General features: G+C 43.5%; 1 protein-coding gene across 1 annotated transcript; it reads left to right on the forward strand.

The window, feature by feature from the left end:
• Positions 1-31: 31 nt before the first annotated feature.
• PSMA1 (proteasome 20S subunit alpha 1) lies at positions 32-15141 on the forward strand. Its single transcript, XM_006270587.4, has 10 exons — positions 32-124; positions 1638-1682; positions 5526-5627; positions 6179-6282; positions 6798-6886; positions 8355-8425; positions 9300-9429; positions 12126-12205; positions 13566-13670; positions 14789-15141. Exons 1-10 carry the CDS (start codon positions 122-124, stop codon positions 14843-14845), a joined length of 786 nt encoding a protein of 261 aa, XP_006270649.2. The 5' UTR covers positions 32-121; the 3' UTR covers positions 14846-15141.
• The last annotated feature ends 957 nt before the right edge of the window (positions 15142-16098 follow it).

Below are 16098 nucleotides of genomic sequence, written 5' to 3' on the forward strand. Positions count from 1 at the left end.
TCCTCCAGCGCTTGGCCCGGCCTGGGGAGGTGGTGGAAGTTGCCAGTCCAGACCTGTCGCTCGCTGAGCAGTGCTCGCAGCTGGCTGCCGGGGAGCTCACGCCGCAGTCGCGGGAAGAAAGATGGTGAGAGTCGGGCCCGGGGCCAGGGCCAGGGCCAGGGCCGGAGCAGGGCAGAGGGGGCGGGCGCGGGGCCGGGGGTCCGAGGCGCGCCCTCAGGCCGGGCCGGTGGGGGAGGGGCCGTGAGTAAGCACTTCCTCGTAGCACGTGAGGCCAGGCCAGGCCGGGCCTGGCCAGGGTGGGAGGGCAGGGCAGCTGCTGCCACCCCCCCCGCCAGCGCCTCCCGGCGGAGCGAGCCCAGCCCTGTGCCTGCTTTTGCTTTCGGGCCCGGCCTCGAGGCCCCCCCCCGCGTGCCGACGGGGCGGGAGCGGCTCCTCTGCAGTCCCGCGCGGCGCCCGGAGCCCTGTGGCGGCGCATGCCACCCCCCTTGTACCGCTGCGGTCCCCGGGGACCTGGTGCCCCGGGGCTGCAGCTGCCCCGCAGCCCCTCCCCTCGGGGGAGTGATGGGAGCCGAGGACTCCACCCCTCACACAAATAAAAGAAAAAACAGGTCTTTTTCATAGTCACAGACAGTGAGGGTTGGTAGGAGGTCATCTAGTCCCACCCCCCTGCTCAAGGCAGGACCAGCCCCAACTAGGTCATGCCAGCCAAGGCCTTGTCTAGCTGGGCCTTAAAACCTCCAAAGATAGAGAGTCCAGCACTTCTCTGGGTAGCCTGTTCCAGTGCTTTGCTACTATCTTCTTGAGAGTTTTTCCTGATATCTAACCTAAACTTCCCTTGCTTCCATTTAAGACCATTGCTCCTTGTTCTGTCATGTGCCACCACTGAGAACAGTCTCTTTCAAACCCCGCTTCAGGTAGTTGAAGGCTGCTATTAAATCTCCTCTCAGTCTTGTCTTCTCTAGACTAAAATAAGCCCAGTTCTCTCAGCCTCTCCTCAGAAGTCATGTGCCCCAGCCCTCAAACCATTTTCGTTGCCCTACACTGGACTCGCTCCAGTTTGTCTACATCCTTTCTCTAGCAGGCAGCCCAAAACAGTGCTCCAGGTGTGGCCTCACTGGTGCTGAATAAAGGGGAATAATCATTTCCCTCCATCTGTTGGCAACACTGTTACAGAGGCAGCCCAGTATGCCAGTAGCCTTCTTGGCAACAAGGGCTCAGTGCTGGCTCATATTCAGCTTATTGTCTACTGTAACCCCCAGGTCCTTTTTTGCAGAGCTGCTGGTTAGGATGTGTAGATGATGTAATGCTTATATTAGTGCTGAGAGAATCATACACTGCTTTTCCTTCAGCTGTTTGCTGCTTGGGCAAAGAAAAGACTTCATTGTGTAAGTGGGGTAGTGGTGCCTCTACAGTTGAATGCTTTACTGCTTCATAATTTCCTGTCACCTTAGTGCTTTAGTTTGGATGCAAGTTCACCAATCAAGTTAAACGTGCTACTTATCTGTCACTGTTTATCAAATGAGCATATTTCTGTCTAATTCTGGTTTCAGGTTAAAGAAAATGTTTTTAATATAATAGACATTTTTTTTCCTATCTGCATATATTCATACTAACAAGTTTTAATATATTCATTTCAGTTTCGCAACCAGTATGATAACGATGTTACAGTTTGGAGCCCTCAGGTAAAAAGATTTCAATTATGGTTATTTGCTTCCCATTTTTACTGGTTTCCTTTTTCTCTCTTGATGACAATTGCATCCAGGCATTCAGTGTCCAGCCCCTTTAGGATAGCTTGAAGAGTATGACAAGCTGATGTTGCTCCTTGAATGACTTTTGGGTGTTCTAAAGCACAGTATGAATAGGGCTGCCTATCACAGGTACTATATATCTACTTTTCCCATCCCTGCAGTATTTAAATCTCTCTCAAAATCCCAGGAACACCCCAGGAAAGTAAGTGAGTTATTAGAATCCGTGTTTTGCAAAGGGCACATAAGCTTCAGAGATGCTAAATGATGCATCCATGGTCACCCAGGAATTCTTGAGGAACAAGGAATTTAACCCATTTCTCCTTGGTTTTAGGTGTGTCCTCTAATGACTGGACTATTCTTCAGGTGTTTGCCCTAAAATACCAGAGGGCTCTTAAATTTACAGTTCCAAGAATAATGTCAATAACATTTTATTACAAGCTTTTTTTGTTATGTCATTATTAATTGGTGTTTTGCTTGTGTGCAGAGCATAAAGAATAATTAACATGTCTGCACAGGTCTGTTTGGCTCTCTAGGTGGATTACAGCAGGGGAGCTATTTCCTCTTCTGATTCAAAAAATGATATTTTTTTTTTTGTAATACTGATTAGTTACTTTATTGCATCTTCAACATTTAAATGGGTGTCTTTCCCCATTGTAGTACTCAAACACTAAAAACTATTTTTGTCGTTGAAACATGTAATTATGTAAATATAGAATAGTTTACATGGCAGCTATATTTGATTTTGCATGTTGTATGAAGTATTTATGAATCAAGAGCTAGAGTATGTAAATGATTTGAGATCTTGCCTTTCTGTAATACGGTTTATTCTACACTCCTCCAATATATTTTGCACAGTGCCAGTTTTTAGTTTTCCAAATACAAATATATTCTGGAACCTGCCCTGCACACTACGTGGAGTAGCACTCCATGTAATCATAGAAGCTTCATAATGGCACCATAGTTAAGCTTGTATTGAGATTTGCATTTATATTAAGAAATAAATTTGTCTATAGTCATTTGTCTATGACTTCAGAATGAGCGTTCTGAAAAATACATTGTACTCCATCTAGGGCACAGCCTCTTCGTGGGTGAACAGTGTAAACAGTGCCCCTTAACCACAGGGACAGTATGGGCTAAGTGCTTCATTAAGCCTGGCTATCTTGTTTCTCAGGCCTTCTGCTTCTAATGACAGCCCTGAACTTGACAGAACTAGTTATTTAGAAGACTTTAAATAGATGGCTACTAGTCAGTTTCACCAATTATGTTGTTACAGAGTGCAACTATATTACAAACTAGCCCCTTGGCCAAAGAGTTTTCATTGCAATTAAATAATAGATAACCATTGTTTTTTACAGTGTAAACAATGGTTAAAGACACTGCAGTTCAGTAAATAATGTAGTTGTTTGATATAGATGGAAGTTCAGTCCACTACATCTTGAAAAGGTCCTTTTCCCTTGCTTTAGGAGTCCAACTATTTTCAGATAGCTGTAGCAAATTACAGAATTTTGAAATCTAAAAACTACCTTTCTCATGGTTCTTGGCACAATTAAAGATGTGGGTTATTTTTAAAGTTTGTTAATCTTTTCAGCTTTTTATGCTTCAGTTAGAGTTTTTACTTGTATTTATTATTCATGAAGACTTTCACCATTAAACATTGTCATCTAGTGAAAGAACCAGAATTTGTTTTCAAATAAGAAAATAAAGTTTCTAGTTTTCATTATTATGGAAATAATCTTGAAAACTTGAGTGGAGTATAAGTTATGCAGCAGTATCTCTGGACCACTGTCTGCAGTTGTATGAACTGTCCATTCATCTCAGTGGGAAGCTAACTAAAATTTAGAGGTGACAATTTAAGTCTTAGCATTGTAGACCATTTCATTGCTGATGGATTTAACAGTAACATCTAACTGCTGAGATGCACGTTTAAAATAGCCTTTATAACGTTGACATATACACATTAAACATTCAGTTTGCCTTCTGAGCTTTATTGATTTGATTTGGAGCAGTTCTCAGAGGTATCTGCTTAAGGCAGCCTCCATTCGCAAACAGTTGTCATTCTTGGTTTACTTTTGGTTTTGTTTTCAAGTTGATTTTCACAATCATTGCTAGACGTTGTTTCCACAAATTGTCACTGTAGAATTATGCACTCTGCCTTATAGTGAAATGCTTCATTTCAAAGCCAAGTAGCTGTTGCTTGCTTAAAGCTGTAGGAGGTGTGAGATTGTAACACAGGAAGATTACAATTCTCATCTTCATCCCTATGCCTTCCAGTAGCTGCAGGTTAATAAGTGTCTGGAAAAGTTTTCAAGCTATGATGTAGAGATCCTTAAAAAAATATTGTATTATTATGCATTGTGTGGTGTGTGTGTATATGGTGGGGTGTGGTTGGGGTGGGTGTGTAGGGTTTGTGAGGGGGGTAGCTGTATATTTGGGGGGGCATTGGGTATGTTGGAGGGGTGTATATGTGTAGGGGGTTGTGGGGGCAGAATGTGGATATGTGGGGGTTGTGAGAGATGAGGGAGGGTGTGCAGACCCATCACACATTGTCCCCCGTGGCGCACAGCCAGTGGCAGCAGCAGCAGGTGGCGGGCACCTGTGGCCCTCACAGGCATTGTAGCTCCGTGGTGCGTGGCTCCAGCCAGCACTGTAAGGAGTATAGCCAAGACATCCCACCACTATCGTGCAGGCCTCCCCAAGATGCTTGTGCACCACAAGCCACCAGGGGAATCCCTGCACAATGGAACAAACTGCTTTCCCTGCTCCCTGCTGTGCAGGTCTCAGGACTCTGCTGGGAAGCGGGGTGGAGCTGTCCTCTACTTGCAGTGGAGTCCTGGGACCTGCATGGCAGGGAAGGCAGCCAGCTCCATTACATAGGGTTTTCCCTGGTGGCATGAGTGCCGGGAGCTGAACGTGCACTGCAGGCAGCGTGATAGTGGAAGGCTGGCCTGGCTGCGCTCCTTGCCACCATGTGCAGTGCTGGCCGGAGCTCCTGCTGCCAGTGGCAGGGTCTGCGCACCATAGGAGGTCCCTGCCCTTCCTCCCTCCCTCACACCCTGCCTGCTGAGCTGCGCTCCTGCCAGCCTCACACTCCGCCCAGTCACAGCTCCCCCCACCACTTCCCTACCTGCTGCCTGGACCGAGTGCTACAGCAAGGAGAAGAGGAGCCACTGGATGCCAGGGAAACTGAGCAGGTCCCCCGGCAGCTGCAGAAGTGGCAGCAGCAGCCCTCCCGGAAGCTGCGTGATGGCTGGGACGGGGCCTTCTGCACATGAGGGTGGGAGCGAGGTGCGTAGGCTGGGTGTGGTGCAGTTAGTTGCTGGGTGCCTGCAGACCGGATGAAATTGCCTGGCAGGCCAGATCCAGCTTGTGGGCTATATTTTGCCTACCTCTGGTCTGTGTTAATCAGATAGATGCATACGTTGTGCAAGGACATGTGAGGGCAGAGTTCCAGCTCTGCATACTCAAGCTTTGCGTTCTACTTCTTCCAGTCTTCTCATGCCTGCTATTTTTACTTGGAATTTGCTGACAGTCTGTTGTTTGATTAATATAACTGGACTGCAGATGTGACTATGAAACCACAATAACTTTCAGATATGTGGCTAATGTTCATCTGTGAGCTAAGGTAATTCTGGTCCCAGTTGAAGTCGAAAGAAAAATTCTCACAGACTTTAAAATAGGGCCTAAATTTTACTCTTTGTGCATAGTGTCTCTGCTTACTTTGTTTACAGGGTTGATTTTTTTTTTTTTAGAGTGATTAAGTTTGAATTCATTCTGCAGGGCCGGATTCATCAAATAGAGTATGCCATGGAAGCTGTGAAGCAAGGCTCAGCTACTGTGGGGCTGAAATCAAAAGTGCATGCTGTTCTGGTTGCTTTAAAGGTAAATTTAAAAAAAATTTAGAATATCTTTTCTTTAAAAGAAGGGCATGGTAAATAAAAGATTTGTCTCTAAATGAGAATGCAGTTGAGGCTGAGTAAGTTTGTCTCCTAAATTTTTGTTTATTGTACCTTAGAATACTTATCATATCCTCGTGTTGTTATAGCACTATTAATATTAATCTCTTGGTGGTGAATTGGGCCTTAATCCTATTGTAAAATGGAAGTAGTAGATGAAAATGCATAGTTATAAAACAAAATAAGTTGGTTCAGTGGAATCTTCATATTTGCAGTTAAATGTTAAAAAAGTTAAAATATATTGTATTTATGTATTTCTAGTTAGAAAGCCCAATTCTTTTTCATCAATAGGTTTCTTCTTCAGGTGGGATTGGCCTTTAATTTTACATTTTTTTTTTTTTTCAAGGTTACAGAGTTTGGGCTGTTTTGTGAGGTTGCATTCAGTCATTTTTATGAATGCTAAAAACAGGTCCCTACTTATTGGTCTGTGTAGTCTGCCACAGTAACTTTTATGATTTATGATCTTTTGTGATGTAGAGAGCACAGTCTGAGCTAGCAGCTCACCAGAAAAAAATCCTCTATGTTGACAACCATATTGGCATCTCAATTGCTGGCCTTACTGCTGATGCAAGACTGTTATGGTGAGTATATTGTGTGCATGTACATAAGGTAAAACTGCTTGTACATTTCTTGTGTAGTTATTGAATGTGATTTTATGACCATCTAGGAGCTTGCCTAATGGTGGTGTAAATAAGCTCTAGAAGGGTATAATTTTCAACTGTGGTTTTGGCAAATGGGATAAATGTAAACCAAGTAAATGATGTTTCTCACTTGGTTAGGAAGGCAAAGAAGAGGCAATGAAGAATCCACTCAAATATGATTTATTTTAGTAAAATTGCAAAGGAATATTTCATCTTAATTTTATTTGTTTTGCTTGACCCTCTTCAATCTGCATAAATTTCTACTTTCCTTTCATTTATACTGTTGCAGTTGTGTAATATTTTTTTCAGCCATGTGGTCAACTTTCTAAATAATCATGGGTCATAAAATGAAATTGTATTGTGTTGTGCTGTGTTGTCCCTTAGCTTTATGCAGAAAAACAAGCAGGAAAAACCTAATTGTGTTGGTAATCTGTGTGTGTTTTGCTCTTTTACAGCAATTTCATGCGTCAGGAATGTCTGGATTCTAGATTTGTTTTTGATAGGCCTCTTCCAGTGTCGCGTTTAGTGTCTCTAATTGGGAGCAGTATCCTCTTTGTTATGAAAATACATTTTTGACATTTATGACTTTGTTTTTCTTAGTTCAGTTCAGTTTAGTTTTTAGTGTGTTTTTTATAGCTGATTATATACTTCAGTGTTTATTTTCAATTTTCTCAGACACAAACACACATTGCCCTGAAAGTTAACAGGAAATAGATGTAAAGATCTTATTTGCTTATTCTTTGAGAGGATATCCTTTATTATCCATTGAATTGGTTGACGAGGAAATGAAGTGCCGTACAGGGGACCTTGTCTACCTTTTCAAAACAGTATTTTGAATACTCATTTTCTGGAACACCCACACTGTTCCAGTTACTGTTTCCTTTTGAGGGAAAGCATTCAGCCTTCAGTGGAACACAATGAATGGTTCATACCATACCATACGTGATAACATAACAGGTGCTCCAAAGGGAATGGAATTAAATTGATTATAAAAAACAGTTGTTCATATTACTTGTGTGATTATACTAGTCATTTCTTTGGAAAAACTAATTGGTCTGGTCCTATTGGAGGTGAAGACCTTGTCATTGGTATTCAAGATGAAGAATGAAATCTGTTTCCCTGAAAGGATATTTCTAATACAGAAAAAAAGTAGAGGCGCACTGATACATCGGATATCAGGTCAGCACCGATATAAAGAAAATTTTCTGTGTCAGAAATCAACCTGATGCGGCCGATTAATTTGTCTGATAAATGCCCATGTGCACAGCTGCAGCACAGCATGTAGGCAACAAGGAGCAGAGCTGGCAGTGTGGAGTGCTGCGTGCAGCTGGTAAGTCTGATGGGAAGGGGGGGGGGGACGCAGATCAAGGCCCTGTGGTGAGGGAGTGGGGCAGGGGCTGCCCAGCTGGGGCCTGCGGGGGTGCGGGAAGGCAGGGGGGTGGTGGTGGTGGTGTGCATTTCCCACTGCTACACACTGCTCGTCCGGTGTTTGTCTGGCAGTTCCCACTGCTGCTTGTCTGGGAGGACATGGGGGTGTGGGAGGGGCAGTATGTACCCCTGGATCTGCGCAGGGCGGGCTAGGGCCAGGCTTTTCCTGGCCAGGCAGATCCTGGGGCACACGCCCCCCCCTCCCCCTCCCCATACCCTCCCAGATGAGCGGCAGGAGCAGAGGTGGGAGCTGCCAGACAAGCACTAGATGAGTAGTGTGCAGCAGAGGGAGACACTGCCCCCCACACACCCCTTCCCTCCCCTTCCACCACAGCAGACTTACCAGCTGGGTGCAGCTCTTCAAGCAGAAGAGGTGTGTATTGGAAATTGGATCAGTATTGGCCAATATGCTTCCTTAAAAATCGGCTATCAGTATCGGCCCCAAAAATTGGTGCACCCCTGAAAAAAAAAAAAAGGTTTCTGCTCTAAGATACTGGATAGCTATTTCTAGCTTGTTTAAGATTAAAATGAAAAACAAATTACTTTGAAATGTTATTTTTAAAAGATTCCTTAACTTGCTTAAGAAACCCAAATACCGACACAGCGTTATGGCAGAAGACCATATGGTGTAGGACTGTTGATTGCAGGTTATGATGTAAGTAAAGTATGCTGTTTTCCACTGATCTGACAGAAAAATGTAACAAATTTCATTTCTTCATTTTAAATAGTATTTGGGGGTTTTGCAGGGTGCAAGATTTGCTACATGGATGCTGCTTACCAGCCAAGGGCCTTCTTGCCTCTTTATATTAAGTGAAGCTGCTTATTCCACAGACAATGTAGAAGTTTTGGGGTATCATCTATACAGTATAAATCTGAGAGAAGGCTAAATGGGGGCCCAAAATTAGAGTGGTATAAATCTTGCTTTTTCAAGGCTTACCAAAATGAGATACCAAATATCACATTTCTTTTTTTAAATGTTTTTCTCCATTTCAGCCCATTGGCACAAATGTAAAAACTTGTTCTGGGCAGAACCCTGACCTACAGGATTTGAAATGGGAAATGCCTAAAATACTATATTTACTCTCATACACCATGTACTTTTTCTCTGAAATTAGCTTCTGGGTATTTGGATGCATGTCTTAAATAAGTAAATTGGGGAACAGAGAGTTCAATCGTATGCATAGCTGAAGTGGGCAGCCAGTAACACCTGCCAAGGCAGCTTAGTGTCTGCCTGGCTTGAGAAGCCAGGCAATTCATCTCAGCCAGCAGCACCTGCCGACTGAGCTGAAGGTAGATCCTGCTAGAGCTGAACTGCCCAGCCTGTCTCGAGTCAGAGGCAGCCAGCAGTGCATGCTGCACCCTGCAGCTAGGGGGTTAACAGATCAGCCAAAGGTTTTTGCTCTCTTCCTTGCTGACGTGGCCCGTGTGACATTACACGTGATTTATATTGAGGCTAAAATCTTTATAGGAAGCAGTAGGTCCTCCTGAAAATGTTTGATGTATAAAAATGTTATTTTGTCTTTTGCCAGGATATGGGTCCTCATATCTTCCAGACCTGTCCCTCTGCTAACTATTTTGACTGCAAAGCTATGTCCATTGGTGCTCGTTCACAATCGGCTCGAACTTATTTGGAGAGACGCATGACTGAGTTTGCTGACTGTGAGTGATGACTTCTATTTATTTAGTGATCTTTAAAGGATGTGTAGATTATTTTGTGTTTTTGTTTTTATAGTTACTACTCTGTGAAAGGAGAAAATGCCAAGTACAAATAACTGGGTAAACAGGGAGAGTGAAACTGGATGGAAAGGTCTGCAGATTTTCCTGTCTATTAAACCAAATGAAGTAAAGGCAGCTGTGCAAAGAAGCTGAAACAAAGTTAAATAGGAAGAGTGATTTTTGTTTTTGTAGAATAAGTTATACCTGCTCTGATGCATTTTTATTACAAAATGATTCACTGTATTTAGTTGCATCTAAGATGGGGGTGGGCCAAATGCGGCCCGGGGGCCGGATGGAGCCTGCCAAGCCACTCTGTCCGGCCTGTGGGGGCTCCTAAAATTTTTTGAAAATTAATATTTATCTGCCCCTGGCAGTGCCTATCATGCGGCACTCATAGTTTCATAGTAGCTAGGGTCAGGAGGGACCTGAACAGATCATCTAGCCTGGCCTCCTGCCACAGGCAGGAATGAATGCTGGGGTCACAAGACCCCATCCAACCTCCTCTTGAATTTGCCCAAGGTAGGGGTGAGGACCACTTCACTGGGAAGTTGGTTCCAGATTTTGGCTACCCTAACTGTAAAATATTGCCTTCTTATCTCCAACCTAAACCTGTTCTCCATCAGCTTATTACCATTGTTCCTCGTCACCCCAGGTGGTGCTGGGGAGAAAAGGGCTCTGCCTATTTGCTGTTGATCCCCCCTGATGAGCTTGTAGGCAGCCATCAGGTCCCCCCTCAGCCTCTTCTTGCTGAGGCTGAACAGGTTCAGGTCCTTCAGTCTCTCCTCGTAGGGCCTGTCCTGCTGCCCTCTCACCAAGTGGGTGGCCCTCCTCTGAACCCTCTCCAGGCTGGCCACATCCCTTTTGAAGTGCGGCGCCCAGTACTGGACGCAGTACTCCAACTGCGGCCTGACCAAAGTCGCACAGAGGGGGAGTATCACTTCTCTGGACTGGCTTGAGATGCACCTTTGGATGCATGACATGGTATGACTGGCCTTACTGGCTGCGGTCTGGCATTGGCGGCTTGTGTTCATCTTGGAGTCAGTAATGACTCCAAGATCCTTTTCTGCCTCTGCTTTCAAGAAGGGAACTCCCCAGCCTGTATGTATGCTGTGGATTCCTTCTCCCAGGGTGCAACACCCTTCATTTGTCTACATTGAGCCCCATCCTATTCTCATCTGCCCACTTCTGTAGTCTGTCTAAATCTAGTTGCAGCCTCTCTCTCCCTTCAAGTGTGTCCACCTCGCCCCACATCTTAGTGTCATCAGCAAACTTGGACAGTGTACTTTCCACCCCCTCGTCCAAGTCGCTGATGAAGATGTTAAACAGTGCGGGCCCGAGGACCGAGCCCTGGGGCACCCCACTGCTCACATCTTACCAGGTTGAGTACAACCCGTCCACCACTACTCTCTGGGTGCACCCCATCAGCCAATTTTTTACCCATCCAACTGTGCAGGCATCAATGCCACAGTCACTTAATTTATTGATGAGGATGGGGTGAGAGACAGTGTCAAAGGCCTTCTTAAAGTCTAGAAAGACTACGTCCACAGTGGCACCATCATCGATGGCTTGCCAAAACTCAGTAAGTGGCCCTCTGCCCAAAATAATTGCCTGCCCCTGATCTAAGATGAGGTTTCCACCTGAGTCAGCATGGCGGGGGGGAAGCCCCTTTCTTGGATCTGCGTACAAAGATGGGGAGGGGAAGAGGGCAGGTGGTTGCTGCAGCTCTGACTGGCCTTGCGCCCAGGTTGGAGCCAGAGTCAAACCTACTGCAGTCTCCTGACCCCCACGTTTCTCCTCCCCCCCCCCCCCCCCCAATCTTCTAGAGCTTTTGCCTTCTCCTTGCCCCCCTTACTTTCAGCCACAGCTCAGCTCCAGCTTAGCCTGGATTTTCTCCCAGGCATGGGAGTGCCAACATTGCTGTATGGCTGACAGGGGCTGCTCTTCCAGGTGATGTGCTATGGGAGGGAACAACGCCAGAGCAATGTTTGATAGTAAGCGAGGGGGAGAGGCAGAAGCTGTGGTTGAAACAGGGAAAGAGGCAGAGACTGCAGAGCAGGGGGCAAAGAGAGAGAGAGAGCTTGTGGAGTGTTGGGGGGGAAGGGTGGAGACTGTGGAGAGCAGGAGGTTGCAGAGCAGGAAGGCTGCAGGGGGCAGAGGGTTAGGGGGCCCTCTGACTCCTCCAGCCACTGCTTTTTTTTTAGCTGTAGCAATGGTCTGAATTTAACACAGTGCTCCAATATTTAGGTTCTGTACCTGGAAAACTACCAAATTTATAAAATTATACATGTATAGAATCTAATTATTGGGGGGTCAACTTAAATTCAGGTAAATATGGTCATATTTAATAATTGTGAGAGAGTAGCTCAGCTGCTTGGTAGTATAACATAAAGGTGATAAATGAGTTACCATTTATTCAGATTTTAATGTCAGTTTTCTGATGTCAGTCTTGAGAGCAGTTTCCTCTGATATCCTAGTGTTTATTGTACAGCTCACTATCAGCAAAGCAAATTAGGAACTTCTAAGGTCTGAGCTAGCCAGCCTGCTTTTGCAACTAGAATGGGATGCAAGTGAAGGGGATCTCTAGAAATAATACTGTAGGTTGTAGGTATTTTCATTGTCTAATTGCATATTATCTTCAGGTAATCTAAATGAACTAGTTAAACATGGTTTGCGTGCCCTGAGAGAGACACTTCCTGCAGAACAAGATCTGACCACCAAGGTAAATGCTAAGATTTTTACTACTTCCAGAAGTCCCTGCTGGGATTAATTATTGTAATGTCTACTAACTTAAAGTGCGGTTTGTTGTCTAAGCCCCATTTGAAGTGTAGGGCCCCGACTTTCAATATCTGATGAGAATTTAGGTCATTACCAAATATCACGTGAAATAATCAAATTTACATCCATGGTGCCAGCCCTTCCTGTGTTTTGGTTCATATATGCAGAAATTCCACATACTCTGTTATAAAGTTTAGTTTCACTACCAGTTTGTGTCCAATACATTTTGACTACTATTCCCTCAAATAGTGCTGCCCAACTTTAGGCCCACGAGGGGCTAGTATGTGGTTACTTCTCCCCTTGCTGCATGGTAGGGGAGAGCCTGGAAGGGGGCTGCATACTTCTGGTACAGGCGACACAATGGCAGGCATTCTAGGGGGCCATGTGCTGCTACTGCCTTTGCAGATCCCTGCCCGTACAGTATGCAGCTTCTGGCCGCACTAACGTTGGACAGCTGTGCCCTAAAACCTATGTTTAAGTACTATTGCTGTATTATATGAGAAACAGAAGTGCACATGTAGGTGAAGAGATTCTAAAAGAGAAAAGAAGAATAACAGTCCTTAAAGATTCATTGGGGATAGTTCTGATATCCTAGATAATCACTCAGATAGATAAATAACCTTAAATCATGTGAAATTTGATTGAAATAAAATCTAAACTTAATTCAGTGTATGGATTTGACATGGATAGCCCTGGATTTATGCTTGTGTATCTGAAATAAAAATCTGCATCAGGAAGTATGTGTTTGTCCTCTAAATTTGTTATAAAACAAGTCATATGGAGTTTTTATCCTGTGCAAAAAGATTAAGTGTAGTAAACATTTCTGCAGGTGCTCTTCTCCAAAAGTCACTGCTTCCATGGGCTTTGGCTCAGAATCTTAGAATACTGTCTGTCAAAACTTGTCATCTTAGTCACTTTTGTTCACTAAAATTCTTACACTAAGATAATTTTAAAATATTCTGTAAAGCCAACAGTAGTGAAAAAATGGATGATTTGTTGGTAAAATGGTGCAACATAGAGCCAAAAGTAGTTGTAAGAGTTGTAAGTCTGAAATCATCAAGCTGCATTATGACCAACAGGATCTTGGAACACAGTAATGTTCTTAGAGGGCAACTGTCCCTGCTTTTCTTTGTTTAAAGCAGCTTACCACAAAACAAATCTCTTGATTTTCTTTTATTCCCTCAAGGAGATATATTTGGCAGAGTGAATATAACTTGCTCTTAGGAGGAAGCTTCAGTCTCCAGTTGTAGCATGTAGATTACCAGGATAGTTTCTCAGGTTTTTTTCAAAATTGTCTTTTACAGAACGTGTCTATTGGAATTGTTGGCAAAGACATGGAGTTTACCATCTATGATGATGATGATGTTGCACCATTCCTAGAAGGTCTTGAGGAAAGACCACAGAGAAAGGTATGTGCTTTAGATATGGTATGTAGGTGATACAATATAGTCAAGTTATTACAGCTTTTTGGGAGGCAAGCAAAAGAAGTTAAGGTGTTTTCATCCTTTAACAATTTACTTAATATTTGTGGGCATTTTAAATATCTTTCACATCCTCCTTAATATAACAACTCTAAAATTGTTTGAGGTTGCTTCCTATTGAAGATTAGCAGTTAACACCAGGCTGAAAGACTAGGCACAAAGCTTATTAAGTATTTTACCAAGTTAGACAGTAAACTTTTCAAGTTGTCTTTTCACCTCAGCTGCAATTGGCTATCAGACCTTAACTGCTTTTTTTGTGTACTGATAGAATATATCTCCACTTCTGATGGTCTTCACACTGTCTAACTCCTGCCAAACTCCATTTCTCTCAAAATCAGCCCTCTGTCCATTATCCCTTCATGGATTGGATTTAACTCCACTCCCTTCCCACTCTTCTTCCAACCCCCACCCCCATGCTTAGCTTGAATAATTTTACTTCTATCTTCTCTCTAAACTTGGAGGCAAAGATGTAGTCAGAGGTGGAAGAGTGATGGTTTTGTTCATGGACATGTGACTGGGGAGTTCATAGAAGAGAGCCCAGGCCAACTACAGGCTTTTGCATTATCACTGTAAGGTTATTTCACAATAATAAAAAAAAAAAAGAAAATGTACAAAACCCATGTTTTGGCTAGTGACTTTCAGCAAGAGAATAAAGATTTGTATAATAGAAAAATAAGTTGACACTGGTAGGCCAGTAATGGCATCTAATCTCTTGTGCTCTAATTGATGCACTTTTGTTTCACTACATGTTTTTAACCACCCTTCAGGGAGTTGAATGCTGCTATTAAATCCCCCCTCAGTCTTATTTTCTGCAGACTAAATAAGCCCAGTTCCCTCAGCCTCTTCTCAGAAGTCATGTGCCCCAGCACCCTAAACATTTTTGTTGCCCTCTGCTGGACTCTCTCCAATTTGGCTGCATCCTATCTGTAGGGTGGGGGGGCATGCATTTCATTTTGCCACCTGAGTACACACTTATTTCAGTACAGGGCTGACTATTATTACTGATTTTTGCCTTTTGTAGTAAAATCTTTTTTTCTCTCCCCAAGCCTGCTCCACCTGCTGATGAGCCTGCAGAAAAAGCAGAAGAACCAATGGAGCACTAATTCTGGATGAGCCTATCCATGTGTTGTCATATATGAAACCATACGGGAATGTTCATCCATATACTGGTAACCTTTACCCTGATCCAAATGCATATTATAATGATACATTGAGAAACTAGCCCTAAAAAGGATTTGCAGTATACCTAAAATGGGAGCCAAGAAGTCATACTTGGGCACATTTTCTTTGAAAGGAAAGGTGTAATCATTTTTTTTAAATAGAACAGAACACTGTTTTGTATGAAGACCCATATTCTCTAACTCATAAGCACATCTGTAAAGTAAACATTTTCTTGAAACTTTCTGCATTCCTTTGTAATCTGTGACACCAAAAACTGACCAGTCAAAATACTTCAGTTACATCAGCATAATCTTGAAGTGCTGTGGGGGTGCCTGTGCATTTGACCATTTAAGTTGCGACAGCTACTAAGCAATAACTGATGAATGAGAATGTTTACTTGATAATGAAGCTGGTGCTTCTAAAATGCACTGAATTGAAAGAAAAAAAAGAATGAAGTTGTCTCCATCTGCAGTGCAGCTGCAGAAACACTAGAGTACAGGACAAACTTCCCTGTCCAACTGATATTTCAACCCTGATCTGGGAAGACACTTCTAGTAATGAAGGTTATTTATAAAATCCAAGCTTGTGCAATCCTTGGTATTTCTTATGAGGTGTTCAACAAGCTTTTTCAATTATCTTTTTTTCACTGGTGATTTTAGTAATGTTGGATCTCTGCCCACTTATGAATTGATTCAGTGCAATTCTTTCTCAAGAGCCATCAAACAGCCACCAGCTGGGTAAGAGCTTTCAGGCACTAATAGGGCTGAAAGGAGCTGATGATGGAAATGTACAAAACTCTCCCATTACCTGTCTCCTGAGACTTCCTGTCTCTGCATTGCCCATTAACAACTGTAGACACTTTATGGGCCTCAGTCTGCTATGGAGTGCACGTTCACTCTTCAATACAGCCACCGTTTGGGTTTATGTTGAATGCCATAGAATCTGAACTATGTTCTGAATATTTTAAGATTTTTTCCGTGTTAAATCAGCTTCACAAGAGATTTTCTTACTGAGGTTCCGTAAATCATTTCTACACTAGGCATTTTATGAGTAGAGAGAGTTAGCCATGTTAGTCTGTGTTTAGGCAGAAGGCAGAGCAGAGTGGCATCTTGGGGACCAGTTGAGAGGAGCACAAGATCTCATAGGCTATAGAGTGCTTCATCAGATGCCTCTCTGAACAAGATAGCTTCCAAGG

This window comes from Alligator mississippiensis, chromosome 2, assembly GCF_030867095.1.
Source record: "Alligator mississippiensis isolate rAllMis1 chromosome 2, rAllMis1, whole genome shotgun sequence".
Lineage (NCBI taxonomy): Eukaryota > Metazoa > Chordata > Crocodylia > Alligatoridae > Alligator > Alligator mississippiensis.